This window comes from Oncorhynchus masou, chromosome 5 (genome assembly GCF_036934945.1).
Source record: "Oncorhynchus masou masou isolate Uvic2021 chromosome 5, UVic_Omas_1.1, whole genome shotgun sequence".
NCBI lineage: Eukaryota > Metazoa > Chordata > Actinopteri > Salmoniformes > Salmonidae > Oncorhynchus > Oncorhynchus masou.
Window position 1 is genome coordinate 49,349,382 of NC_088216.1, and position 26,304 is coordinate 49,375,685.

The window sequence follows — 26,304 nt, forward strand, 5'->3', positions numbered from 1 at the left end:
TCTGAGCCCTCTCCTGTACTCCCTGTTCACCCACGACTGCGCGGCAACGCACGCCTCCAACTCAATCATCAAGTTTGCGGATGACACAACAGTGGTAGGCTTGATTACCAACAACGATGAGACGGCCTACAGGGAGGAGGTGAGGGCCCTCGGTGTGTGGTGTCAGGACCATAACCTCACACTCAACGTCAACAAAACTAAGGAGATGATTGTGGACTTCAGGAAACAGCAGAGGGAACACCCCCCTATCCACATCGATGGAACAGTAGTGGAGAGGGTAGTAAGTTTTAAGTTCCTCGGCATACACATCACAGACAAACTGAATTGGTCCACTCACACAGACAGCATCGTGAAGAAGGCGCAGCAGCGCCTCTTCAAACTCAGGAGGCTGAAGAAATTCGGCTTGTCACCAAAAGCACTCACAAAGCACTCACTTCTACAGATGCACAATCGAGAGCATCCTGGCGGGCTGTATCACCGCCTGGTACGGCAACTGCTCCGCCCACAACCGTAAGGCTCTCCAGAGGGTAGTGAGGTCTGCACAACGTATCACCGGGGGCAAACTACCTGCCCTCCAGGACACCTACACCACCCGATGTTACAGGAAGGCCATAAAGATCATCAAGGACAACACCCACCCGAGCCACTGCCTGTTCACCTTGCTATCATCCAGAAGGCGAGGTCAGTACAGGTGCATCAAAGCTGGGACCGAGAGACTGAAAAACAGCTTCTATCTCAAGGCCATCAGACTGTTAAACAGCAACCACTAACATTGGGTGCCTGCTGCCAACACACTGACTCAACTCCAGCCACTTTAATAATGGGAATTGATGGGACAGGATGTAACATATATCACTAGCCACTTTAAACAATGCTACCTAATATAATGTTTACATACCCTACATTATTCATCTCATATGTATACGTATATACTGTACTCTATCATCTACTGCATCCTTATGTAATACATGTATCACTAGCCACTTTAACTATGCCACTTTGTTTACATACTCATCTCATATGTATATACTGTACTCGATACCATCTACTGTATCTTGCCTATGCTGCTCTGCACCATCACTCATTCATATCTTTATGTACATATTCTTTATCCCCTTACACTGTGTATAAGATATTAGTTTTGGAATTGTTAGTTATATTACTTGTTGGTTATTACTGCATTGTCGGAACTGGAAGCACAAGCATTTCGCGACACTCGAATTAACATCTGCTAACCATGTGTATGTGACAAATAAAATTTGATTTGATTTGACACCAAGCCATGAGGATGAAGGAAGGCACAGATCTAGAGAAGGGTACCAGAACATTTCTGCAGAATTGGAGGTCCCCAAGAACACAGTGGCCTCCATCATTCTTAAATAGAAGCAGTTTGGAACCATCAAGACTCCTAGCCAAACTGAGCAATTGGAGGAGAAGGGCCTTGGTCAGGGAGGTGACCAAGAACCCGATGGCCACTCTGAAAACAAATAATAATAATAATAATAATTTTATAATAAGGCTGTAATGTAACAAAATATGGAAAATTTCAAGGGACTGTGTACTTTCCAAATATCCTGTATGTCTTATGTGGCTGGTGATGACGCTATGGACATAGTACTCGGTGTACTCTCCATGTAGCGGCAGGATCGGACGGCGGCTTTAGGGAAAACGAAAGGAGGCGGTGTGTCTTTTTCCTAAATAATAATGGGCTGCTTCAAGTGTGAAGTAAATTTCAAGCTTTTGCTCACCTAATATAGAATAATTAATGGTAAGCTCCAGACCCTTTTAACTGTATGGGGCCATAAACAAACAAGAAACCGCTCACCCAGAGGCAGCATTTCTGTTGGGCAAAGACTTTAACACGAGGAGACAAAACCGTCCAACCTCACTTCTACCAACACGTCTCCTGTGCCACTAGGGGCTCTAAAACTCTAGACTACTTTTATTCTACCTACAGAAATGCATACAAGACCCTCCCTCGTCCTCCCTTCAGTAAATCTGACCATGAATCCATTCTCCTGCTGCCTGTTTACAAACAAAAGCTCAAACAGGAAGTACCAGTGATGCGAAGTACCAGTGATGCGCTCAATATGGAAGTGGACGGACGAAGCAGACGCGAGGCTACATGAATCCCAAAACATATCCTAGTACAGACTAGGATATGTTTCAGGGTTCATCCGATAACATTGAGGAGTTTACCACAACAGTCTCAGGCTTTATCAATTAGTACATAGACAACCTCCCCAAAGTGACTATAAGAACGTATCCCGAACAAAAACCAAGGATTAAAGGCAGCATCTGCTCTGGGCTAAAGGCTAGAGCTACCGCGACGCAGAACTCCCAAACGAGCTAAATGCCTTTTCTGCTCGGTTCAAGGAATAGAACACTGTGCCTTCTGTGAAGGCCCCTGCTTTTCCAGATGACTGTGTGATCTCACTCTCCGTGGCCGATGTGAACAAAATGTTTAAAACAGGTTAACAATCCCAAGACCACCGGGCCAGACGGAACACCAGGGCACGTTTTCAAAGCATGTGCAGACCAGCTAGCAGGTGTCTTCGCAGAAATTTTCAATCTCTCCTTGTCCCAGTCCTTAATCCCAACATGTTACAGACTGACCACCATTATCCCTGTTTTCAATAGCTCCAAGGTAACTTTGGAATGACAATTGCACTGCCCTTGACCTCAAATCGCGGTGGTGCAGACAGCCCAGTACAACACTGAGGTCGAGATCCCTGCCATCCAAGACCTCTATACCAGGCTGTGTCAGAGGGAGGCCCGGAAAATTGCCAAAGACTCCAGCCACCCAAGCCACAGACCTTTCACTCTGCTGCCGTCCAGCAAACGTTACTGGAGCATCGGCTTTCGGACCAACAGGCTTACAGCTTACAGCTTCTACCCCCAAGCTGGTTGATCAGCTACATCAGGTTAGTTACAAGTAGGGTTGGAGCGAAAACCTACAGGAGGTTAGCTGTCCAGGAACAGGGTTGGACAACCACTTGATCTGACTAAATGGCTCTCTGAGGCGTGTGACAGTCCTTGGTATGTGTGTGCGTTAGTTTAGCCACTACAAGCAACGATCAAGCTACTCTATCAAACGCATCCATCCAGATCAAACACAAATCATTTAGCCTTTCTGATGGTGATGGAGTGAATGACATATTTTCTCCCTAGAAAGGTGGCCTCGCGGTGCGTGAGGCATTGAAGAGGCGTTCTGAATGAGTTTGTGCCAGTAGATGACTCAAACACCACCTGGAGTTTATTTAATGAAAGCACAATCAGACATAATTGGCAGAAATTGTCGGGCTTCAGCAAACGCAGTCAGAGATAGAGAATGTAAATGTGCTTTTGCCTGTATTGTGCTCACGCATAGCAATGAGATGAGATGGCCTTGCAGATCTCTTTCACATGTTAACTAACATTTACCATTTTAGGTACTTGAATGATCGTTTGCCTTGCTGAAGAGGTTGCCACAGGAGGTGATAATCACACGTCATCACAAATGTGATGATAATCACACCTCAGAGTTCAGTCTCTCAGCTCCTCTCAAAAGGCTGCTTGGGTGCTGCTGAACGGTTACGGACACTTTTTTTTACCTTTATTTAACTAGGCAAGTCAGTTAAGAACAAATTCTTATTTTCAATGACGGCCTAGGAACAGTGGGTTAACTGCCTGTTCAGGGGCAGAACGACAGATTTTGTACCTTGTCAGCTCGGGGATTTGAACTTGCAACCTTTCGGTTACTAGTCCAATGCACCGCCTATGGATGGAGGTGCAAACATTAATATTATTCACATATTCACATCTCATATGGATCAGATAGCACACAGGTTGTGTCCCGAAATGGCACCCTATCCCCTATATAGTGCACTACTTTTGAACAGTATTGTTTTTGTAACAAAAAATAGTATACACTCAGCAACGAATGTATTTGTACTTACAAAGTACATAAAGATAGCCTAACTCAAACACATTTGACAGAAATGTATTTTTTGAAGATTCTGGGTCTCAAATTGAGCGTGGGAGGAATAGCATTAGTATTATTTGTCTATTTTAGACTCTACTGTTACATAAGAGAATTTGCCATTGAATCGTTTTTGTTTTGTTCTCCCGTCGATGCGTAGGGTTCATGTCAACAATAGCCTGGGTTTCCAATTGAGATTTGAGTGGGGAAAATCATATCCATAAGACATGATTTATTTATTAGCCCCAACAGTACAGTTGTACAACATCATTTTTGATGTTATCTATAGCATTATCATAATGCTGAAATGTTGCTCTCCCAATCAATATACAGTACAGTGCCCACTCCCTAGTTCATACCTGCTATTATCAAGGGGAGGGACCTTAACAGCCATTGGGGTTCACATTGACAATAGTTTACATTATGTGCAGCTCTCATCAGCCACTGTTGCTGTGTGAATCACATGAAGGATAGGCTGGCAGTCTTTACAGTCTCTGTTCTCTCGGAGGCGTAGGAGGTACCTTCAACAGCGCTGGAGTTTGTGTGGGTGAGAGAGACGGCAGGTAGCCTAGTCGTTAAGACCGTTGGGTTCAAATCCCTGAGTCGACGAGGTGAAAAATCTGTTAATGTGCCCTTGAGAAAAGCACTACCCTAATTGCTCCTGTAAGTCACTCTGGGTATGAGTGTCTACTAAAATAATTATAATGTAGAATTCCTGGGCTAGCTACAGTCACTTGTGTGTGCTAGCTACAGGAAGGGAATATAATTTCAACAGGAGCAAGGCTATTGTAAGATTTCACATTTCTTGTGAAAGGAGTTCGGTTCAACATGGACAGTTTTATTCATACTCAGATAAGCAGATAAGGAAACACATATACAATAGTTGAGAGTAGAGGACGTTTATGCTGGTCTTAATGCCTCTAATATAAATAGGTAAGCACTTGAAACTTCGAACCTCAATACTGCATCTAGAGGCACTCGATGAAAGCAGATTTGGTCTCAGGTTAGTGCTGTGACACCAATTAACAGGGTAAAAAAATGGTTCTCTTAGTGGCGTGTGAAGCTCAGACAGTGATACAATGATGCAGTGTAACAACGTCGCTGACTGGTTGAAAAAACCTTCCCTTTTCTCACGCTCTCCTCGCTCAGCTGCTCTGCTGTGTGATCATGAATATTTACCCGCACGGATGAACTCTCTCTCCAGCTAAAATTATTCTCCCAATCTCAAGTGGCAGCTTATTCAATTACCTGGATCGCGCACACGGTGCGATGTCAAAGCGGAGGTAAGGGAAAGCAGACAACATCAAACTGAACTTTTCTAACTCTAAAGTGGCTAATCACAAACCCACAGCCAACAGACAGAACATATACACACACGGGCACATGAATGCACACACACACACACCAAATTAGCCAGTGTTACCACCTAGTGTTAATTTTCCAGTGTAACATTTCCAGTGTTGATTCAGGAGTTAAAGTAACTCAGTGTGGGTATTAATAACCAGTGTTGAACCAAAACCATTGCCATCATTATTATATTCCCAGCATATTCTATTGCATGTACATTTTTTAAATGTTTGTTTTAATATCTATTTTTGCATGTACATTGCAGTTGTGGCCCGCCCATTATGGCGTTAGGGATGGCGCCCCACTTGTGATTGGTAAAAAATATACAGTACCAGTCAAAAGTTTGGACACACCTACTCATTCAAGAGTTGACATCAAAACTATGAAATAACACATATGGAATCATGTAGTAACCAAAAAAGTGTTATTTTTATATTTCTGATTATTCGATGTAGCCACCCTTTGCCTTGATGACAGCTCTGCACACTCTTGACAATGTAGAAAAGCGTAAAAATAAATGAAAAACCCTGGAATGAGTAGGTGTCCAAACTTTTGACTGGTACTGCATATATTTTTGTATGTTTTAAATGCTAGTAAAAATGTGGTAAATGTGTAACTTTTCCTGTTTCAAATATATATTGTTGAAAACAAGCTATTCAGTTATTTAATACAACACGCACCCATTAAAGCCTACTTATATGTTCTTTATGTTTTTCTATTTGCTACATTGTAGAACAATACTGATGACATCAAAACTATGAAATATAACATATGGAATGATTAAGTAAGCAAAACAAAGTGTTCAGATTCTTCAAAGTAGCCACCCTTTGCCTTTATGACAGCTTTACACACTCTTGGCATTCTGTCAACCAGCTTCATGAGAAATGCTTTTCCAACAGTCTTGAAGGAGTTCCCACATATGCTGAGCACTGTTGGCTGCTTTTCCTTCACTCTGCAGTCCAACCCATCCCAAACCATCTCAATTGGGTTGAGGTAGGGTGATTATGGAGGCCAGGTCATGTGATTCAGCACTCCATCACATCCCTTACACAGCCCAGAGGTGTATTTTGGGTCATTGTCCTACTTTACGCAAACCAGATGGGATGGCGTATCGCTGCAGAATGCTGTGGTAACCAGCATGGCAAAGTGTGCCTTGAATTCTAAATACATCAGAGAGTGTCACCAGCAAAGCACCATCACACCTCCTCCTCCATGCTTCACGGTGGGAACCACACATGCGGAGATCATCCGTTCACCTACTCTGCGTCTCACAAAGACAGGGCAATTGGAACCAGAATTCTCAAATCTGGATTCATCAGACCAAAAGACAAGGAGTTTGGAACCAAAAATCTCAAATTTGGACTCCACCAGTCTAATGGCCATTGCTCGTGTTTCTTGGCCCAAACAAGTCTCCATTCTTTTTATTGGTGTCCTTTAGTAGTGATTTCCTTGCAGCATTTTGACCATGAAGGTCTGATTCACGCAGTCTCCTCTGAGACAGTTGATGTTGAGATGTGTCTGTTACTTGAACTCTGTGAAGCATTTATTTGGGCTGCAATTTCTGAGGCTGGTAACTCTAATTAATGTATCCTGCAGCAGTAACTCTGGGTCCTCATGAGATTCAGTGTTATCATAGCGCTTGATGGTTTTTGTGACTGCACTTCAAGAAACGTTCAAAGTTTTTGAAATTTTCCCGGATTGACTGACCTTCAGTCATTTCTCTTTGCTTATTTGAGCTGTTCTTGCAAATAATATAGACTTTTAGCAAATAGGATGTCTTCTGTTTACCAGCCCTACCTTGTCACTACACAACTGGCTCAAACACATTAAGAAGGAAAGAAATTCTACAAATTAACTTTTAACAAGGCACACCTGTTAATTAAAATGGATTCCAGGTGACTACCCCATGAAGCTGGTTGAGAAAACACCAAGAGTGTGCAAAGCAGTCATCAAGGCAAAGGGTGGCTACTTTGAAGAATCTCAAATATTAAAAAAAAATCAGATTTGTTTAACACTTCTCTGGTTACATGTTTCCATATGTGTTATTTTATAGTTGATGTCTTCACTATTATTCTACAATGTAGAAAATATTAAAAAGAAAGAAAAAAAACCTTGAATGATTAGGTGTGTCCAAACTTTTGACTGGTACTGTAGGTGTAGTAACCATATGTATTGTCATATGTAGCCTATAACAACATTGGAAAAGACTTGTTTCATTTGTTTTTTTTGTATTCAGTTAGCGCAGTATGGTATTCATTAATTGAAAATCGCAATATCTGGCCCAAAATAGTGAAATTCAATATTTTGTCCAAATCATGCAGCTCTAGTGTGTGTGCGCATGTTCATTTGTGTGTATGCGTTCGTGTATGTCTTTTTGCGTGCCTGCATGTGACTGTGCATGTGTTTGTGTGGGTGCATGTGGTAAGGCACATGGGCTAAGCTTGACTGCACCAGCCTGGTATGGGATCGGCACAATGCAGATTGGAAGAAGAGTAGGTACACACTGCATACCAGTTAGCCACGAGGCAAGCATGGGCTAGATAGAGATGAGCACATTCTGTAGCCGCAGGCAGGCAGAGTGGTCCCTCATTAGCATGCTCTGCATACAACAGAGGCTCTGGCTTTCTCTCTCTCTCTCTCACATACACACACACACACACACACACACACACACAGAGAAGCACGAGGCATCACAGGCTCAGCTATAAATAGACCAGCAGTCACCTCTTTTTCTCCCCCTCCTCCTCCAGTCACCACTGGTCTGTGTGTGCTGTCTGAGGATGTCACTTCTCCATCTCTGTCCTCCCACCTGGGAGTCATCTGTCATCAGCTGTGCTGTTAACTACACCCATCCTGTCACCCATTTCCTCACCCTTTCCCTTCACCATCACCCCTCTCCTCCCCTCCTCACTCCTTCCAATCACACCTCACTGTCACCCCTCCCCATCACCTCTGACCTGCTGTCAACTCTACTAACGTTCAGGCAACGTCACATCTGTGTTCGCTGCAGCGGGGCTGTCACTTCCACTATCATTGAAGGAGCGTTACATTTTAGCTTGGGGGAGCCTGTGTTTGTGTGTGTGTCTGTCCACCTGTGTTGTGCTGGTAACCACAGTGACCTACTTCAGTTCTACCACTGAAATACATACACCCTACAAAACTACAAACATCAGAGCCTGAAATGTATCCGGCAAATTAATTCACCCTTGGACTTTTTCATTGTCCTCGTATTCAGGGAATCTAAATGGGATGTCTTAGTTTCTGTACTATATATCTAGACTAGAGTGCAGTCCTTGTGTTGTCAGAATGTAGTTAGACGAGCACAGCTAACACAAGCTGCTCAGCTGCTGTTTCAGGCAGGCGTGGCCCTCTTTCCCTCCCTCTCTGTGAGTGTGACAGTTCTGCTTGGATTGCACCATGCCGTCCACTTAGAGGTCACTAGCTAGCCTCACATACATACACACACGTGCATGCAGGCACCCACAGGCACCTGCAGACACACACACACCAGTCCCTCAGTGCTTTACAGTTCAGCACGGCATGATCGGATGGACGGGCATCAGAGGATTTGCAGCAGCAGCCAGCATCAGGGATTTTTTTTTATCCAACCACACACACACTCCGTTAGTGTTAGCCTCGCCCTGCCTGGGTAAATCCTAGGTACATTTCTACCTGCGAAATGTATTTAAGCCTAATAGTCAGATAAACGTGGTGTCAAATGAAGCCCGTGTCTGCTGAGGTGTCATTGTCTGACAGCGCTGTGCGTGTGTGTGCGACCACACTGTGTGTGAGTGCGTGCGCGTGCCTGTTTGTGTGTGTGCGCTACTGAGCTGTGTGTGTGTGTGTGTGTGTGGCTCTGAAAGGCTAAAGCCCTGCCCATGTAGAGGCAGAGCAGATATTCTCTTCTGCTGCAGGCTGGTGGCAAAGTTCTGATTATGTGCTCTATTAACCAGGACCTCTGTTAAATGCATCCCAAATGGCACCCTATTCCCTATATAGTGGGCTACTTCCCGATAGACCCTGGTCAAAAGTAGTGCACTAAAAAGGGAATAGGGTGCCATTTGGGACGTGACCTGTGAAACACAGCAGGCAGGGTGGGTGGCTGTGCCAGCTAGGTCGCTCAAGATTCACTTTGAAATTGGACGTCCATCCATGTCCCAAGGACATCAAGATATTCCTTCAAAACCCGCCACTATGGACAACATTGAGCAATATTACCATCAAGTATGCTTGGGTTTTGCTAAGGTGTTGTGGACGGGGATGGCGAATCAGTGTAAGCCACGAGCTCCGGCTCCGAGGGTTGAAGGGTTCTATCATAGTGGTAGAGACTAGTTTTTTTGTTTGTTTTAATCCTATCCCATACAGTAACCCTTAACCATTCTGAATGAATGCCTAAATCCTAACTGTGGAGTTGTTTTTATTTTAACACTATGCCAAACCTTAACCCATAACCTTTCGGATGAATGGGGTGGCAGGTTAGCCTAGTGGTTAGAGCATTGGACTAGTAACCGGAAGGTTGCAAGTTCAAACCCCCGAGCTGACAAGGTACAAATCTGTTGTTTTGCCCCTGAACAGGCAGTTAACCCACTGTTCCTAGGCCGTCATTGAAAATAAGAATTTGTTCTTAACTGACTTGCCTGGTTAAATAAAGGTACAATTTAAAAATAAAAATAAATGGCAGAGGAACTGCAGCATGTAATGATTTTCTTCCTGGGAAGGAGAGGAGAGGCGAGAAGGATCGGAGGACCAAAATGCAGCGTGGTTATTTATAAACATCTTTAATGAAAGATGAAAACGTGAACACTATACAAAATAAGAAAATGTGGAAAAACCGAAACAGTCCAAACTGGTGCAAAACACAGACAGGAACAATCACCCACAAAATACCTCTCACTCCAGGCAACCATAGACTTACCTAGAACACTCAACTGAACACAACCCCATAGACTACAAAACCCCTAGACAAAACAAGACACATAAATCACCCATGTCACCCCCTGGCCTAACCAAAATAAAAATAAAAACGCAGAATACTAAGGCCAGGGCGTGACACAAAAGGAGGAACCCAGGCTGTCAAAAACACATCGAAATTGGACGTTTGGAGCAACTTCAAAATGTACGTTTGGATAAACATGGGTAAACATCAGAATCTGAAATCAAATTGGTCAAACCGTGAGATCTTTTGGGCTGCACAGTGGCCCATGCACTCTAAACATATACAGTGCATTTGAAAACCTTCCCCTTTTCCACATTTTGTTATGTTACAGCCTTATTCTAAAATGTATTAAATTATGATTTTTTTTATCAATCTACCCACAATACACCATAATGACCAATAGAAAACAGGTTTGTAGAAATGAATGCAAATAAAACATAAATATCTTATTTACATATGTATTCAGACTTTTTGCTAAGAGACTTGAAATTGAGCTCAGGTGTGTCCTGTTTCCATTAATCACCCTTTATCTGTTTCTACAACTTGATTTGAGTCCACCTGTGGTAAATTCAATTGATTGGACATGATTTGTATAAGGTCCCATAGTTGACAGTGCATGTCAGAGAAGAAAAACCAAGCCATGAGGTCGAAGGAATTATCCGTAGTTCTCTGAGACTGGATTGTGTAGCGGCACAAATCTGTAGCATTGAAGGTTCCCAAAAACACAGTGGCCTCTTAACTGGAAGTTTGGAACCACCAAATATCTTCCTAGAGCTGACCGCCCAGTCAAACTGAGCATTCGGGGGAGAGGGACCTATGACAGGGTGATCGAGAAGCCGATAGTCACTTTGATAAAGCTCCAGAGCAAAGTACACAGAGATCATTGATGGAAACCTGCTCCAGAGTGCTCAGGACCTGAGACTGGGGCGAAGGTTCACCTTCCAACAGGACAATGACTCTAAGCATACAGCCAAAACAATGCAGGAGTGGCGTCTGATCAAGTCTCTGAATGTCCTTGAGTTGCCCAGCCAGAGCCCGGACTTGAACCCGATCGAACATCTCTGGAGAGACCTGAAAATAGCTGTGCAGTGACTCTTCCCATCCAACCTGACAGAGAAGAATGGGAGAAATGCCACAAATACAGGTGTTCCAAGCTTGTAGCGTCATACCCAAGAAGACTCTAGACTGTAATTACTGCCGAAGGTGCTTCAACAAAGTACTGATTAAAGGGTCTGAATACTTATGTAAATGTGATATTTCAGTTTTTTATTTTTAATACATTTGAAAAATATTCAAAATAACTGTTTTTCCTTTGTCATTATGGGGTATCGTGTGTAGATTGATGAGGGACAAAAGCAATTTAATCTATTTTAGAGTAAGACTAAAGTATTAAAATGTGGAGAATAATATTTTTCAGAATCCACTGTACGCTACTGTACACGCTGACGTTTAAGCATCTCATTCCAAAATCGTATATTTGCATGGATAATGAGTACAGGGACTGTACAATACTGGTAAGAGGTTGAAGAGGATGCATGAAAAAACACTTAATTATATTAAACATTCACAGTAAAGTTAATATATGAATTAAATGCAGAATCACAATTATTGTAGTTATTGCTTTTTTTAACGGATGTTAGGATTGTTGGTATTTTATAACAGATCTCATCCAGAGAGTGGCTGCATTTTCCAAGTCCATTTTAATCTGAGGAGAGCACCACACTGTGCTCCTTCCTCAAGTATTTAAGTGAAACCCTTCAATGTGCTTAAAGCTGTATCCCCATTTTCCCTCTCCCTCCCTGTCTCTCTTTACACCTTCTCACTCTCTTACTCTCCCTTTGTATCGCCCCATCCCCCCCCCTTTCTTTGTTCTTTCCCCTGCTCTCCACTCCCATCTCTCTCGGTCCCTCTCTATTTCTCCATTCTCTTTCTCTGGCAATCTTCTTCTCCGTCTCTCCATCTCAGTTTAGTCTGAAACAGTCCAGCAGCTTTCACTTAAAACCCCCCTCCCTTCCCATTGTAGCAGCCACACATTAGTAGCAGCTCATTCTCTCTTTAAGGGGATTGCTGGAAGGAGCAGTGAATCAATACAGTAAAGCCTCAGAGACACACTGGGCCTGTTAATGTAATAGGAGTGGGTGAAATACAGGAGGGAGAGGAGGGCGATGGAAGGTTGAGGAGAGAAGCAGAGAGGAGAGAAGAGGTGAGGAGAGATGAGGGAAGAGAGAGGAGGAGAGAAGGCAAAGTTGGGGTGGAGTATAGAGAGGAAGTGTGAGGAGAGATGAGAGAAGGGAGAAGAGGAGAGAAGGGAAAGGAGGGGTGGATAGCAGAAGAAAGGTGGAGGAGAGGACATGACATTAGAGTAGAGTAGGGGAGAGAGAAGGAAGGGAGGAAAGGAGCGCAACACTGTTTTTATTTTATTTCACCTTTATTTAACCAGGTCGGCCAGTTGAGAACAAGTTCTCATTTACAACTGCGACCTGGCCAAGATAAAGCAAAGCAGTGCGACACAAACAACAACAGAGCTACACATGGAATAAACAAATGTACAGTCAATAACACAATAGAAAAGTCTATATGCAGTGTGTACAAATGGTGTAAGGATGTAAGGCAATAAATAGGCCATAGTATCGAAGTAATTGCATTTTAGCAATTAACACTGGAGTGATAGATGTGCAGAAAATGTGCAAGTAGAAATCTTTGTGTGCAAAAGAGCAAAAAATAAAATAAATCCAATTTGGGGATGAGGTAAGTAGTTGGATGGGCTATTTACAGATGGGCTGTGTACAGGTGCAGCGATCAGTAAGATAATCAGAAAGCTGATGCTTAAAGTTAGTGAGGGAGATATAAGTCTCCAACTTCAGCAATTTTTGCAATTCGTTCCAGTCATAGGCAGCAGAGAACTGGAAGGAAAGGCGGCCAAAGCAGGTGTAGGATTTGCGGATGACCAGTTGATGACCATACCTGCTGGAGCGCGTGCTACGGGTGGGTGTTGTCATTGTGACCAGTGAAATGACATAAGGCGGAGCTTTACCTAGCAAAGACTTTTTGATGACCTGGAGCCAGTGGGTTTGGTGATGAATATGTAGTGAGGGCCAGCCGACGAGAGCATTCATGTTGCAGTGGTGGGTGTTATATGGGGCGTTGGTGACCAAACAGATGGCACTGTGATAGACTGCATCCAGTTTGCTGAGTAGAGTGTTGGAGGCTATTTGTTTTTGTTGCGAAATTGGAAGCCAATTCTAGATTCTAGATTAATTTTGGATTGGCTATATTTAATATGAGTCTGGAAGAAGAATTTACAGTCTAGCCAGACACCTAGGTATTTGTAGTTGTCTACATATTCTAAGTCGGGACCATCCAGAGTAGTGATGCTAGTCGGGCGGGTGGGTAGCGATCGGTTGAAGAGCATGCATTTAGTTTTACAAGCATTTAAGAGCAGTCGGAGACCACAGATGGAGCGTTGTATAGCATTGAAGGTCATTTGGAGGTTTGTTAACACAACGTCCAAAGAAGGGCCGGATGTATACAGAATGGCGTCGTTTGCGTAGAGGTATATCAAGGAATCACCCGCAGCAAGAGCGACTTCGTTGATATATACAGAGAAAACAGTTGGTCCGAGAATTGAACCCTGTGGTACCCATAGAGTCTGCCAGAGGTCCGGACAACAGGCCCTCCGATTTGACACACTGAACTCTGAGATGTAGTTGGTGAACCAGGCGAGGCAGTCATTTGAGAGACCAAGGCTGTTGCATCTGCCGATAAGAATACGGTGATTGACAGAGTTGAAAGCCTTGGCCAGGTCGATGAAGACGACTGTACAGTACCGCGGCAGCTTTCCAATCTCTAGGAATCTCCAACTATATGAAAGATAGATTTAACAGACTGGTAATAGCGGTTGCAACAATGGCGGTGGATAATTTTAGAAAGAGAGGGTCCAGATTGTCTAGCCCAGCAGGTTTTGCAGCTCTTTCAAAACATCAGCTATCTGGATTTGGGTGAAGGAGAAGCTGGGGAGGCTTGGGCAAGTAGCTGCAGGGGGTGCGGAGCTGGTGGCCGGGGTTGGGGTAGACAGGAGGAAAGCATGGCCAGCCTTAGAGAAATGCTTATTGAAATTCTCGATTATCGTGGTGACAGTGTTTCCTAGCCTCAGTGCAGTGGGCAGCTGGGAGGATGTGCTTTTATTCTCCATGGACTTTACAGTGTCCCAAAACTTACTGGAGTTAGAGCTACAGGATGCAAATATCTGTTTGAAAAAGCTAGCCTTTGCTTTCCTAACTGACTGTGTGCATTGGTTCCTGACTTCCCTGAAAAGTTGCATATCGCAGGGACTATTCGATGCTAGTGCAGTCCGCCACAGGATGTTTTTGTGCTGGTTGAGGGCAGTCAGGTATGGAGTTCTTAGGTCTAAAAAAATTTTAAGATGGTGAGGAAATTACTTTTAAAGAACGACCAGGCATTCTCTACTGACGGGCGGAGATCAATATCCTTCCAGGATACCCAGGCCAGGTCGCAGAAGGCCTGCTCGCAGAAGTGTTTTAGGGAGCGTTTGACAGTGAGGAGGGGTGGTCGTTTGACAGCGGACCCATAGCGGATGCAGGGAATGAGGCAGTGATCCCTGAGATCCTGATTGAAAACAGCAGAGGTGTATTTGGAGGGCAAGTTGGTCAGGATAATATCTATGAGCGTGCCCATGTTTACAGATTCAGGGTTGTACCTGGTGGGTTCCTTGATAATTTGTGTGAGATTGAGGACATCTAGCTTAGATTGTAGGACTGCCGGGGTGTTAAGCATATCCCAGTTTAGGTCACCTAACAGAACGAACTCTGAAGATAGATGGGGGGCATTAAATTCACATATGGTCTCAGCAGCAAGAGACAGAGGCTGAGATCTTCTAGACCCCCTGCCAGACATCACATCAGCAGAGTAGGCCCACTCAGCAGGAGAGGCCATGCTGGAGCTTGTCTTGTCTGGATGGAGGAATTCCTCTCAGATGGGAGTCAAAGACCCATCGAACAACCATTATGATCTCTAACATGTCAGTAATTCTACAGTAGAAATAACAAATGCCTCCGTCTGTCTTTCTTAAGGCCCCTGTCTGTATGGTGTATGCTCAGGGCTCTTCTGTGTCCTCAGTGGGGGACGGACTGACAGTCAGGGTCATCAGAGGGGGTGGCAGTGAGTCAAAGCATTAATGTTGCTTAGAGAGAGCGAGACCAAGCCCTCAGCCCTATCCTCTCCTCTCTTTGCATGTGTCAGCTAATATAAATCTCTCCATTCATTATTGATATGAGGGAGCTTGTGAATTCCTCTGCTTTACAATACTCTGGAGTAGAAAACGTCTGAAGAAGCGCAGGGTGAGTTATCTAACCAGAACCAAACCACACCAGCTCCCACGCATGAACCCAATAGTAACGTTTAACATGCCTCTCACTTACAAGGCAATCTCTAGGTGCCTAATAAACACAGTGTAGAACTGTTCTTGAAGTCTCACAGACTGTCGATTTTTTTATGAATCACTGTGCTTGTCATTGATTGAGGTTTGTGTACAGACATCTCCGTCATCTCTCCAGACACCTCTAGTCTTAGTCACCTCGGAAATGAAAGCAGACTCACAAAAGGCGAATGAACCCTCTAATTAAATATCAAGTGAAGATTTTCTCAAGTGATTGATAAAAAAAGGCTATTTTGAATGTGTTTATTCAGGTATGCAGTCAGTCAGTTCAAACTAGTCTAACAGCTGCATGAACTCACAGAAACAGAATTACAAACCCATTGACTCGAGCAGGAATTTTAATTCTAGCAATTATATTTCTATGAGTTTGAAAACTGTTTAAGGCAATTCCATGCCTTTGTCAGCGTCCGTTAGGAGCCTTGGATGCCTGGGTCATGTGATCAAGTTGTTGTGCGCCTACTTGACGTCATGCTTGAGTGATTCAGTTAGCCCCCGGCCTCTAATCTAAATCTAGTTACGACACCGTTCCCCTCACCGGTGGTTGCACACAAACACTAGCTGCAAACACTAGCATTCCGCTCTTATTGTTGCATGCAGATATTTTCCTCCGTTCACTCTATAGCGGTTACATTACAGAGCTACGGTTTGCCACAACACAACCACTCAGCAGCATAACACACCATAACAACCCACCATGGTAACAGTAACATGGCACAGCCATAAAGCAACCTGTTTTGTCAACAGGGCAACAGGACTCAATTTGTCTTCACAAAAAGAGAGGGGGGGGGGGTGTACTACATGTGTGACAGGAATGGAAGTGACTGTTGTGCAGTGCAAACCTGGCTAAGTCATCATGTTACTGCAGGATCTGGGAGAGTGTGTGGGCAGAGTGGAGGGTAGACATGTCACAATTGTCGAAGTCGATGATTACTAGTGTAATCAGTTAGTCAGTTTTACTAGGTTAAGTTTGGCGGCGTGAGTGAAGGAGGCTTTGTTGCGAAATAGGAAGCCAATTCTAGATTTGATTTTGTATTGGAGATGTTTAATATGAGTCTGGAAGGAGAGTTTACAGTCTAGCCAGACACCTAGGTATTTGTAGTTGTCTACATATTCTAGGTCAGAACCGTCCAGGGTGGTGATGCTAGTCGGGCGGGCGGGAAGCGAACAGTTGAAAAGCATGCATTTGGTTTTACTAGCGTTTAAGAGCAGTTGGAGGCCACGGAAGGAGTGTTGTATGGCATTGAAGCTAATTTGGAGGTTAGTTAACACAGTGTCCAAAGAAAGGCCAGATGTATACAGTATGGTGTCGTCTGCGTAGAGGTGGATCAGGGAATTACCCGCAGCAAGAGAGATATCACTGATATATACAGAGAAAGGAGTCGGCCCGAGAATTGAACCCTGTGTTACCACCATTGAGATTTCCAGAGGTCCGGACAACAGGCCCTCCGATTTGACACACTGAACTCTGTCTGCAAAGTAGTTGGTGAACCAGGCGAGGCAGTCACTTGGGAGACCAAGGCTATTGAGTCTGCCGATAAGAATAGGGTGACAGAGTCGAAAGCCTTGGCCAGGTTGATGAAGACTGCTGCACAGTACTGTTTTTTATCGATGGAGGTTATGATATCATTTAGTACCTTGAGCGTGGCTGAGGTGCACCCGTGACCAGCTCGGAAACTGGATTGCACAGCGAAGGAGGTACCGTGGTGTTGTGTCTTTGGCTATGCCGGATTAAGTGATATGACATGCTATTCTATAAAATAATTTCTCTGTAATTAATATCACCTGATTGAGCTAATCATGTAAATGTAATTAACTAGAGAGTCGGGCACCACAAAATAATATTTATAGAGCTGTTATCTTCTGAATAAACTCTTAAAGACCTAGTAATATTTTACATCAATAGCAGTCCACATTAATCTTCATCTTACTTCAGTCTCATAATCTGAAAGTTGTAAATTCTTGGTTATCTGCAAGAACCCTGGCTAACAATTTGAATCAGCAATACAAAATTGGGTGTAATCATTTATTTACTAAATACCTAACTAATCACACATAATTCACATACACATAATTAAATCATAACTTGATTACAAATTACATCATAGGAAAACATCCCTAGTGGGCGGAACAGATATGACGGCTTGTTACACAAAGGAAAAGGGGCTGGGTTGAGTGAAAGAGCGGGAAGACAGGAACAAAGGCGAAGCTGTGCTATCGTAAATACAGTATCTTATGCATTCTAAATTACCGCCCATTTGGAAAAGGAAAATGCAATAAATATTTACTCTGAGCTGCGCTTCAGTAGGTTGGTGGTAGATGGAAGACCGTGTTGCCAAACCTTGTCCTCTGTCCTTTGAAGAATGTCTCTGGTGGTCACTTGGATAAGTTGTAGTAACGTCGTTGTGTGGTAGATGGGATACTCTGTCTGTTCCTTCCTTACTTGCGTTTGCAGTTGCTAACTCAACGGCTAGGAGAAATCACTTCTGTCGTGAATAAGAGTTCAAAGTTCATACCATTCGCAATCAAAGCTCATGCTGATGTTGGCTTCGTTCTGTGGTTTTATCTGAATCATTCTGACATAGGATCGTCATCCTACCTCATCGGAACAGGAAGTTCTGTTGTCGTCAAGGCTTTATATAGGAAGGGAGAAGAGGGCGTGTTTGAAAACTTTTATAGCCCATTTCACAGAGGCTGGTTACTGAGTGAGCAGCCCTAACTTATGAAAACTCACATCTCACATTTTAGAAGCTAAAATCACATTTTATCCCATCATAAAAGATTTCATATTCAAACATTTAAATTGAACAACAATTCCATGTGAATCCGATAACTCTGATGTGTAGACTTTCCACTGTAGGTTTATGTCATCTTATCATTGATGAGAATGTCTCAGATGACAACCGAACCGACATCATATTCATTAAGTACCACCGCATATGTTCAATTGTTTGGATTACCAGAATATAGTTCATTTCCCCCCACATTCTGACGTTCCCAGAATCTCTATGTTAACCAAGGTTTTTTAAATGTAACCTCAGTAGGTTAGAGAGAGGAAAAAGGGGGGAAGAGGTATTTATGACTGTCATAAACCTAACCCCCAGGCCAACGTCATGAGAGTGGGATTCAAAATAGTCAGTGATCTGTTTATTAACTTGGCTTTCGAAGACTTTAGAGAGGCAGGGCAGGATGGATATAGGTCTATAACAGTTGGTCATCCCGACCAACCTGGGACAGTGTAAGAACAGATGTGCCAGAGTTTTAGACTCAGCACAGAATGGACACCCTTCCCCAACAGTAGGGTCCTGGTGTACCAGATGCATATTGGTGGCTATGACTCCATGTTTTATCCTCCATTGAAGGTCAGCCGTCCTCTTTTCAATAGGCAGTTTGTATAAAGACCCGGCAACAGCCTTTTGGGCAGGATCCTGATCCACACATCCCCGCCCACCTCGTCGATTTTTCCCCTTCTGGGGTTAAAGCATGGGACACTTTTACACAGATTTTGTACATGGCCTTCTTTCTCACCGCCTTGAAATCCCCAGCTCCGGGGTATGGAAGGAAAACAGCTTCCTCACGTCCTCCTCGAATGCCCCCGCCGCAGCACTAACATTCAGTGCAGGGAACACAATCCAGACCCTCCGTCCACCAGAATTGGAAGTGTCAGTCACGTACTGCCGATGAAGTACTGGATAGGAATTACAGACCTCAGCTCGACCTTCCTCAGTAGGCTAGATGATTGGATCCCCGCTCTTTCTCCGAGCTCCTCCAATGATCTGCTCTTACTCCGTATCAGATGACCCTGCTTGGTACACCCACACCTAACAGGCATGAACGTAGGCTGGCTGAACCCAGAGCACGGGACTGGATGGCCGCCGTGTTGTAAAACAAAAAAGGTTCTTCAAAAAGCCACATCGCTGGTGGCATGCCGGCCTTACGGGACTTGACAAATACTCTCCAAAGCTGCATAATGGACTCATAGCCAGACAAAATCACCCCCCTCTAGCTTTAATAGGAAAATATGCTTGTCTAAGCCTAAACAGCCCGGTCTCCTCATCAATGTATAGGCTGTGTCGACCCAGCTAGAACTGGGTCGACACAGTGACTGTAAAATCATTAGTCTGTGCCACAGGGTAGAGGAAGCTAGATTATTGGCAACTAGCACCCTTCCTCTATAAGACAGCTGGGGTGGCACCATTTCCACCTTGACAATCTGGCACACACTTTCTCCACTACACCCTCCCAGTTATTTTCCGGAAAGACATCAGAGCCTAGAAAAAAAAACTCCAAAGTCTTCATCCTATTTCTACCCCACTGAAGCCCCCATGGTGACCGTGGAGCTGAGCCTGTCTGACCTGCCCACAGCAGGTCTTTTCCCAATTGACTTTAGCTGAGGCCCCCCTCATACACCGTTAGAGTGTTTTTAGAACCTTAACATCCTCACCCCCTGTAATAAAAACTGTCACGTCATCTGCAAACGCAGACAGTGCTATCGTGGGACCCTTCATTACCCCTGGCACAGAGAAACCAGTAAGCCTCGCTCTTAAAAAACAAAGCATTGGTTCAATTGCCATACAATATAACTGCCCTGAAATTGGGCATTCCTGCCTGATAGACCTTTGGACGGGGATGGGGCAACTTAAACCACCCCCCTCCTTCAGCATACATGAGGCCCCAGCATACAGTAATCTCATCTAAGACAAAAAAATCCCCAAACCCAAAGACTTTCATTGTTTGGTGGTCCACACGGTCAAAGGCCTTCTCCTGATCCAAAGAAAGTAAACCCACATTGACATCAAATAGTGCACAAATGTCTAAAACATCTCTTATTGGAAACAAGTCAAAATAGAGTGGTCAGGTACACAGTAAGACTGGTCCTTGTGGACCAAGAGCCCCAGATACTTGTTCAACCTGTTTGAGAGACATTCAGATACAATTTTATATTCCGCACACAGAAATGCAACAGGTCGCCATTTTTAGAAGAGCCAAATCCCCCTCTTTTCGCAACAATGAAAGCACAGCATGTTGACAGGAAACAGGAAGAGAACCCTCATGAAAAGATTCACACCACTTCATAAAAAGCCCCCCAAAACTGCTTAAAGAACTCAAATGGTAAACCATCGATGTCAGGGGCTCAGCCTGATGTCAGAATCCGAAGCAACTCTCTGCTCAGGGCCCAATTGAGGAAGTCCATGTAACAACTGTTCAGTACACAGAGAATCACAATCCTCCGCCTTAGAGGGCAGAGTAGAAATCCCCGGCATGTTGGCACATTTCACTGTCGTCCATGGTCACCTTCCCATCAGAGAGACAAAGGCAGACCATCTGTTTGCGTTGCAATGTCGACTGCCCAAGGTTAAAAAACAAAAACAAACAGAACATCCACCTTGACCAATAAAACCCGACCCTTGACGATCTCTGTTGTAGATACCACAGTCATCCTAATTGCCACCCCAGCACTGACATGAGTACCATGACTGAGTGTATGCTGCCCCTCCCACCACATACCCCAGTCAACCTCATTTTCCTCATCACTATGGGTCTCCTGCAGAAAAACTATGTTAAGCCTTTTCCGTTTTATTACTTCCAATACCCAAGCCCTCTTATTCCTGTCCCTTCCCCCATTAATATTGAGAACCTACCCTTAGTACCACCATATAGAAAAGAGAAAGGAAAAGCAAAAGAAAGCAGAGAAACCAGACAGTGTTTTTTTTCTTCTCTCCCTCTCTCTCTCTCTCTCTCTCTCTCTCTCTCTCTCTCTCTCTCTCTCTCTCTCTCTCTCTCTCTCTCTCTCTCTCTCTCAGGCATGATCATCATCGTTTTAATTTTCTCCTAACCTTCCCACTTTTACCACTACATTTTGCTGCCGTGACAGCAGTAACACATTTCCTCAAGCGAAAATGCTTCTCACGCAACTAGTCTAACCCCACTGTCTTCTGTTACATCACAGCTGACCTCAAAACTCCAAAAAAATATCTGCCAATCTGACAGATTTCCCAAAAGTCTGATCCAGGAACCCATTTACCTCATCTAGATTGTAAACTGAGTCTTCACCAGCTGCTATCATATCAAGAGAGATATCCTTCTCCTGATCCTCCTCAACTGAGGCCTCAGACCCCTGACCCCAGACCCCTCTGCCACATCCTTCTCAACACTCCCCACTTGCACCCCATCACATGTACCGGGTATCTCCTCTACTACCTGGGCGACTAGCCCCACCTGAACCCCCTCCTGTACCCCATTACTCGTAGTGGGAATCGCCCCCCCCCCCCAGTCTGAGGAAATGGCTCTCCAGATCCATCCTTACCTCCTACAACAATATTTTTCTGCTGCATACATATCTGGTACAAGTTGCAACTCCGTGCCATCAACATGGATAACTTGTTCCTCAGCAACAGGTGCTTGTGTCTGCTCTACCACTGTCAGCCGCCTCTCCCTACGTCAGTGGGCCCAGGAGTTATGAGGATCACCTGTGCCCCTCCCTCCACCTTCTCCCTTTTCGGGCAAGCATGTTGCTTATGGCCAACATCCCTACACTCAAAACTCTGTTGACTACCCATACTAGCATAAGCCATATACAGTCTGTTGTCATACTTGACTTTAAACGATAACTCCAAAGTCCAAAAACATGAACACCTGTCGGCGAAACAACATAACCCGTTTCAAAGCCGGGTGTTTGCAACCCAACGGGACAATCTTCATTGAACTCTCAAACCGCAATAACTCACACTCCAATTGCTCATTGGGAGTAAACGGTGGTACATTCAAAATCGTTACTCTTGTTGATTGAGAAAAAAAAGCGGCGTAACTTGAATAAACATACCTTTAAGAAATACGCCATGCTCAACAAGACACTCTTCTTTAAGAAAAACCACCACGGCTTTATTCATCAGTGACGCATAAGCAACATTCTCATAGCATACCTTCTCTCCAATGGCGAACAGAAACTCCTCCAGTGACAGTAGCTTCAGTAACACACCTAAAGCCGTGCTGAAGTGACAGGGACGGCGTCCCCATGTGGGTCGCCATCCCTGCCAAGACACAGGAGGCAGATGGTTGGAGTCTTACAATATTTAATAATCCAATAGGGGAAGGTAAGAGAATGGTCGTGGACAGGCAAAAAGGTCAAAACCAGTTCAGAGTCCTGGAGATACAGTGTGGCAGAAAGGTTCGAGGTCAGGGCAGGGCAGGCAGAATGGTCAGTCCAAAAAACATGCAAGGGTCAAAACCGGGAGGAATAGCAAAAGGAGTATGCGGGAAAAACACACTGGTTGACTTGATGAAACTGATCAGGGTGTGTTCTGGGCATACTCCACCCAGACCAGGAAGTAGGGTTGGTTGAGACCAGGCACCTTGAGGTGGTCTGCAGTTCTTGGTTGGCTCGCTCCGACTGACCATTAGTTTGGGGATGGAATCCGGATGACAGGCTGGCCGACGACCCAATAAGTGTGCAGAATGCCTTCGAGAACTGAGACGAGAACCCCGATCGGAGACCATGTCTACCGAAAGTCCATGGATCCGGAAGACATGTTGCACCATAAGCGGGGCAGTCTCCTTGGCAGAAGACGCCAGGGGCCATTGTGGGCCACCAGAAACGTTGTCAAAGGAAGGCTAGTTTACGACGGGACCCTGGATGACAGGTCAGCCTGGGGGAACGAACCCATTCCAGAACCCGAGACCAGACTGGATTAGGGAAAACAGCCGGTTAGCCGGGACCCCTTCAGGTCCAGGCTGGGAGCGTTGTGTCTCACGGACCAGGTTCTCAAAACCCCAATCCACAGTGGCAGCAAGGCATGAGGTAGGGAAAATGGTTTCAGAGGTCGAGGGTGTGGCAGAAGAACTGTATAGGCAGGAGAGGGAGTCAGGCTACATTCTCTGACCCTGGGTGGTAGGAGATGTTTAAGTTAAATCTGGTGAACAGGATGGCCCACTGGGCATGCCTGGAGTTCAGTCGCTTGGCTGTACGGAGATATTCCAGGTTTCTATGGTCTGTCCAGACCAGAAATGGCTGTTGTGCTCCTCCCAACCAGTGCCTCCACTCTTCCAACGCCATCTTCACCGCCAGAAGTTCTCGGTTGCCGACATCGTAGTTCCTCTCAGCAGGATTGAGACGATGGGACAGGAAGGCACAGGGGTGAAGCTTTTGGTTCTGGGCATATCGCTGGGACAGAATGGCTCCCACTCCAACATCCGAAGCATCCACTTCTACCACAAATTGACTCGAGGGGTCCGGTTGGATGAGGATGGGTGCTGTTGTGAACCGATGCTTCAGTTCCACAAAGGCTTTGTCGACAGCTGGAGATGATTTAAACGGTACCTTGTGAGAGGTGAGAGGGGGGCCGCCAGGGTGCTGTAGTCCCGAATGAAATGGCGGTAGAGGTTTGCAAAACCAAGAAACCATTGCAACTGCTCCCTGGGTGTAGGTTGAGGCCAATCCACCACTGCTTTCACCTTTCCAGGATCCATCTGAACATTGCCCTCAGCAATGACATATCCCAGAAAGATGATAGAGAGGTGGAACTCACACTTCTCGGGGAAAACAAGCGACACCTGGGGGGGGGTGGAGATAATAATGAGGACAGGTGAAACTGATCAGGGTGTGACAGGAGCAGTGATTTGAGTTTCTACAATATTAAAATCTCTAGAAAAGTTGTGCGATGCTCACAGGTTCCTCTGTGTTGCTGTCCTGTTGCCCTGAAGAAGGCCCAGTTGGGGTCAAAACATTGCTTGAATAAACTCAGACTTGGGAGTGCTATTATGCTCTCTAATCCAACACCTGGACACGTTTATTTTAAAATATGTGTGCAAAACACTTCTTCTTGTGTTTGACCCTCTAGTTGGACAACCTGGACGAGCAGGCTGCCCAGATCAGACGGGAGCTGGATGGACGTCTGCAGATGGCCGATCAGATTGCCAGGGTGAGTCTGATAGCCTATACACACTGCAGCAGAACAACCTCATCAACACACTGGTTACATTGTGCAGAGCCACACATAAACCTGAATAAACAGTTTGTTAGCATCCAAACGGCTTCACGATGCGAGTTCTCCGAGAGCTTCACTATTGTACAAACAGCTTTACGTCACAATTAATATACTGTAGGCTATATCTGGTAATTTGTCGAATGACGTATTCACATTAGTGTTGACAATACAATAATCCATTATTTGGATTTGATTTTAATCTATTTTATTATTATAGTGTCTTGCTTCATCGGGATGACCAGCCCACATGGACACAAAAGCTGACTTGTTATGGTAAAACCCTTCTGTAACACATACTTATTGATGTGATTTTTTTCTTCTTCAAAGGGAGGCAAATTCCCCAAGTTTGTGTCGAAGGAGATGGAGCAGATGTACATAGAGGAGCTGAAGGCGTCGGTGAACCAGCTGATGGCCAACCTAGAGAGCATGCCCGTGTCCAAGGGAGGAGAGTTCAAACTGCAGAAGCTGAAGAAAGGACACAACACCTCCATCATGGACATGGGTCAGGAGGACGAGAACACACTGTCCAAGTCTGATGTGGTTCTCTCCTTTACTCTGGAGGTAGGAACCCTAACCACGGCCCTAAATCTAGCCTGAACCCTAACACTAAGTCTGAAGTCATGCTCCCATGCAGTCTGGAGGTCCTAACCCTAGCCCTGACCCTAAACCTGACCCTAACCTTAACCCTGTCCAAGCATTATGTGGTGTTCCTCTTGACTATGGAGGTGCTAAACCTAGCCCTGACCCTAAACCTGACCTTAACCTTAACCCTGTCCAAGTATGATGTGGTGTTCCTCTTGACTATGGAGGTGCTAAACCTAGCCCTGCCCCTAAACCTGACCTTAACCTTAACCCTGTCCAAGTATGATGTGGTGTTCCTCTTGACTATGGAGGTGCTAAACCTAGCCCTGACCCTAAACCTGACCTTAACCTTAACCCTGTCCAAGTATGATGTTGTGTTCCTCTTGACTATGGAGGTGCTAAACCTAGCCCTGACCCTAAACCTGACCTTAACCTTAACCCTGTCCAAGTATGATGTGGTGTTCCTCTTGACTATGGAGGTGCTAAACCAAGTCTTGAACCTTCACCTGGCACTAGCCCTAACCCTGTCTAGGACGGATAAGACCTCAGCATTTTGGCATTATGAGAGAATATCCTAAATACAGTGTTACCCTTTCTGTAATGTGATTTTCTCAGTCACAAAGAAGTCACACTGTAAGCACAAGTCCATTTGAATAGAGATTAATACCATACAAATGTTCTATCGAAACAGTACCTCTCTGAGAGCTCCACCCTATTATCCTGAGCCTCTTGCTCTCAGACAGACCTTTTCACCTGCCTCTGTCTTTATAAAGAGAATGAGTCATCATACACATTATCAACATATTTATTAGCAATGGCTCTATGTTCTGCAGGGCAAGGAAAACAGAGCTTGACATGCTTTAAGCACTTTCTATCGATGTCTGTGGTGGTGGTGATGATATAGCAATATATACACTGCTCAAAAAAATAAAGGGAACACTAAAATAACACATCCTAGATCTGAATGAATGAAATATTCTTATTAAATACTTTTTTCTTTACATAGTTGAATGTGCTGACTACAAAATCACACAAAAATGAT

The 26,304-nt window shown here is 44.7% G+C and overlaps 1 protein-coding gene across 2 annotated transcripts in view; it reads left to right on the plus strand.

The window, feature by feature from the left end:
* LOC135539753 (calcium-dependent secretion activator 1-like) overlaps window positions 1-26,304 on the plus strand; it is a 141,054-nt gene that overhangs the window by 62,138 nt on the left and 52,612 nt on the right. For both annotated transcript variants that reach the window (XM_064965844.1, XM_064965845.1), the window contains exons 4-5: window positions 24,534-24,614; window positions 25,008-25,241. In XM_064965844.1, coding sequence (XP_064821916.1) covers window positions 24,534-24,614; window positions 25,008-25,241 — 315 coding nt within the window. The remainder of the gene's footprint in view (window positions 1-24,533; window positions 24,615-25,007; window positions 25,242-26,304) is intronic.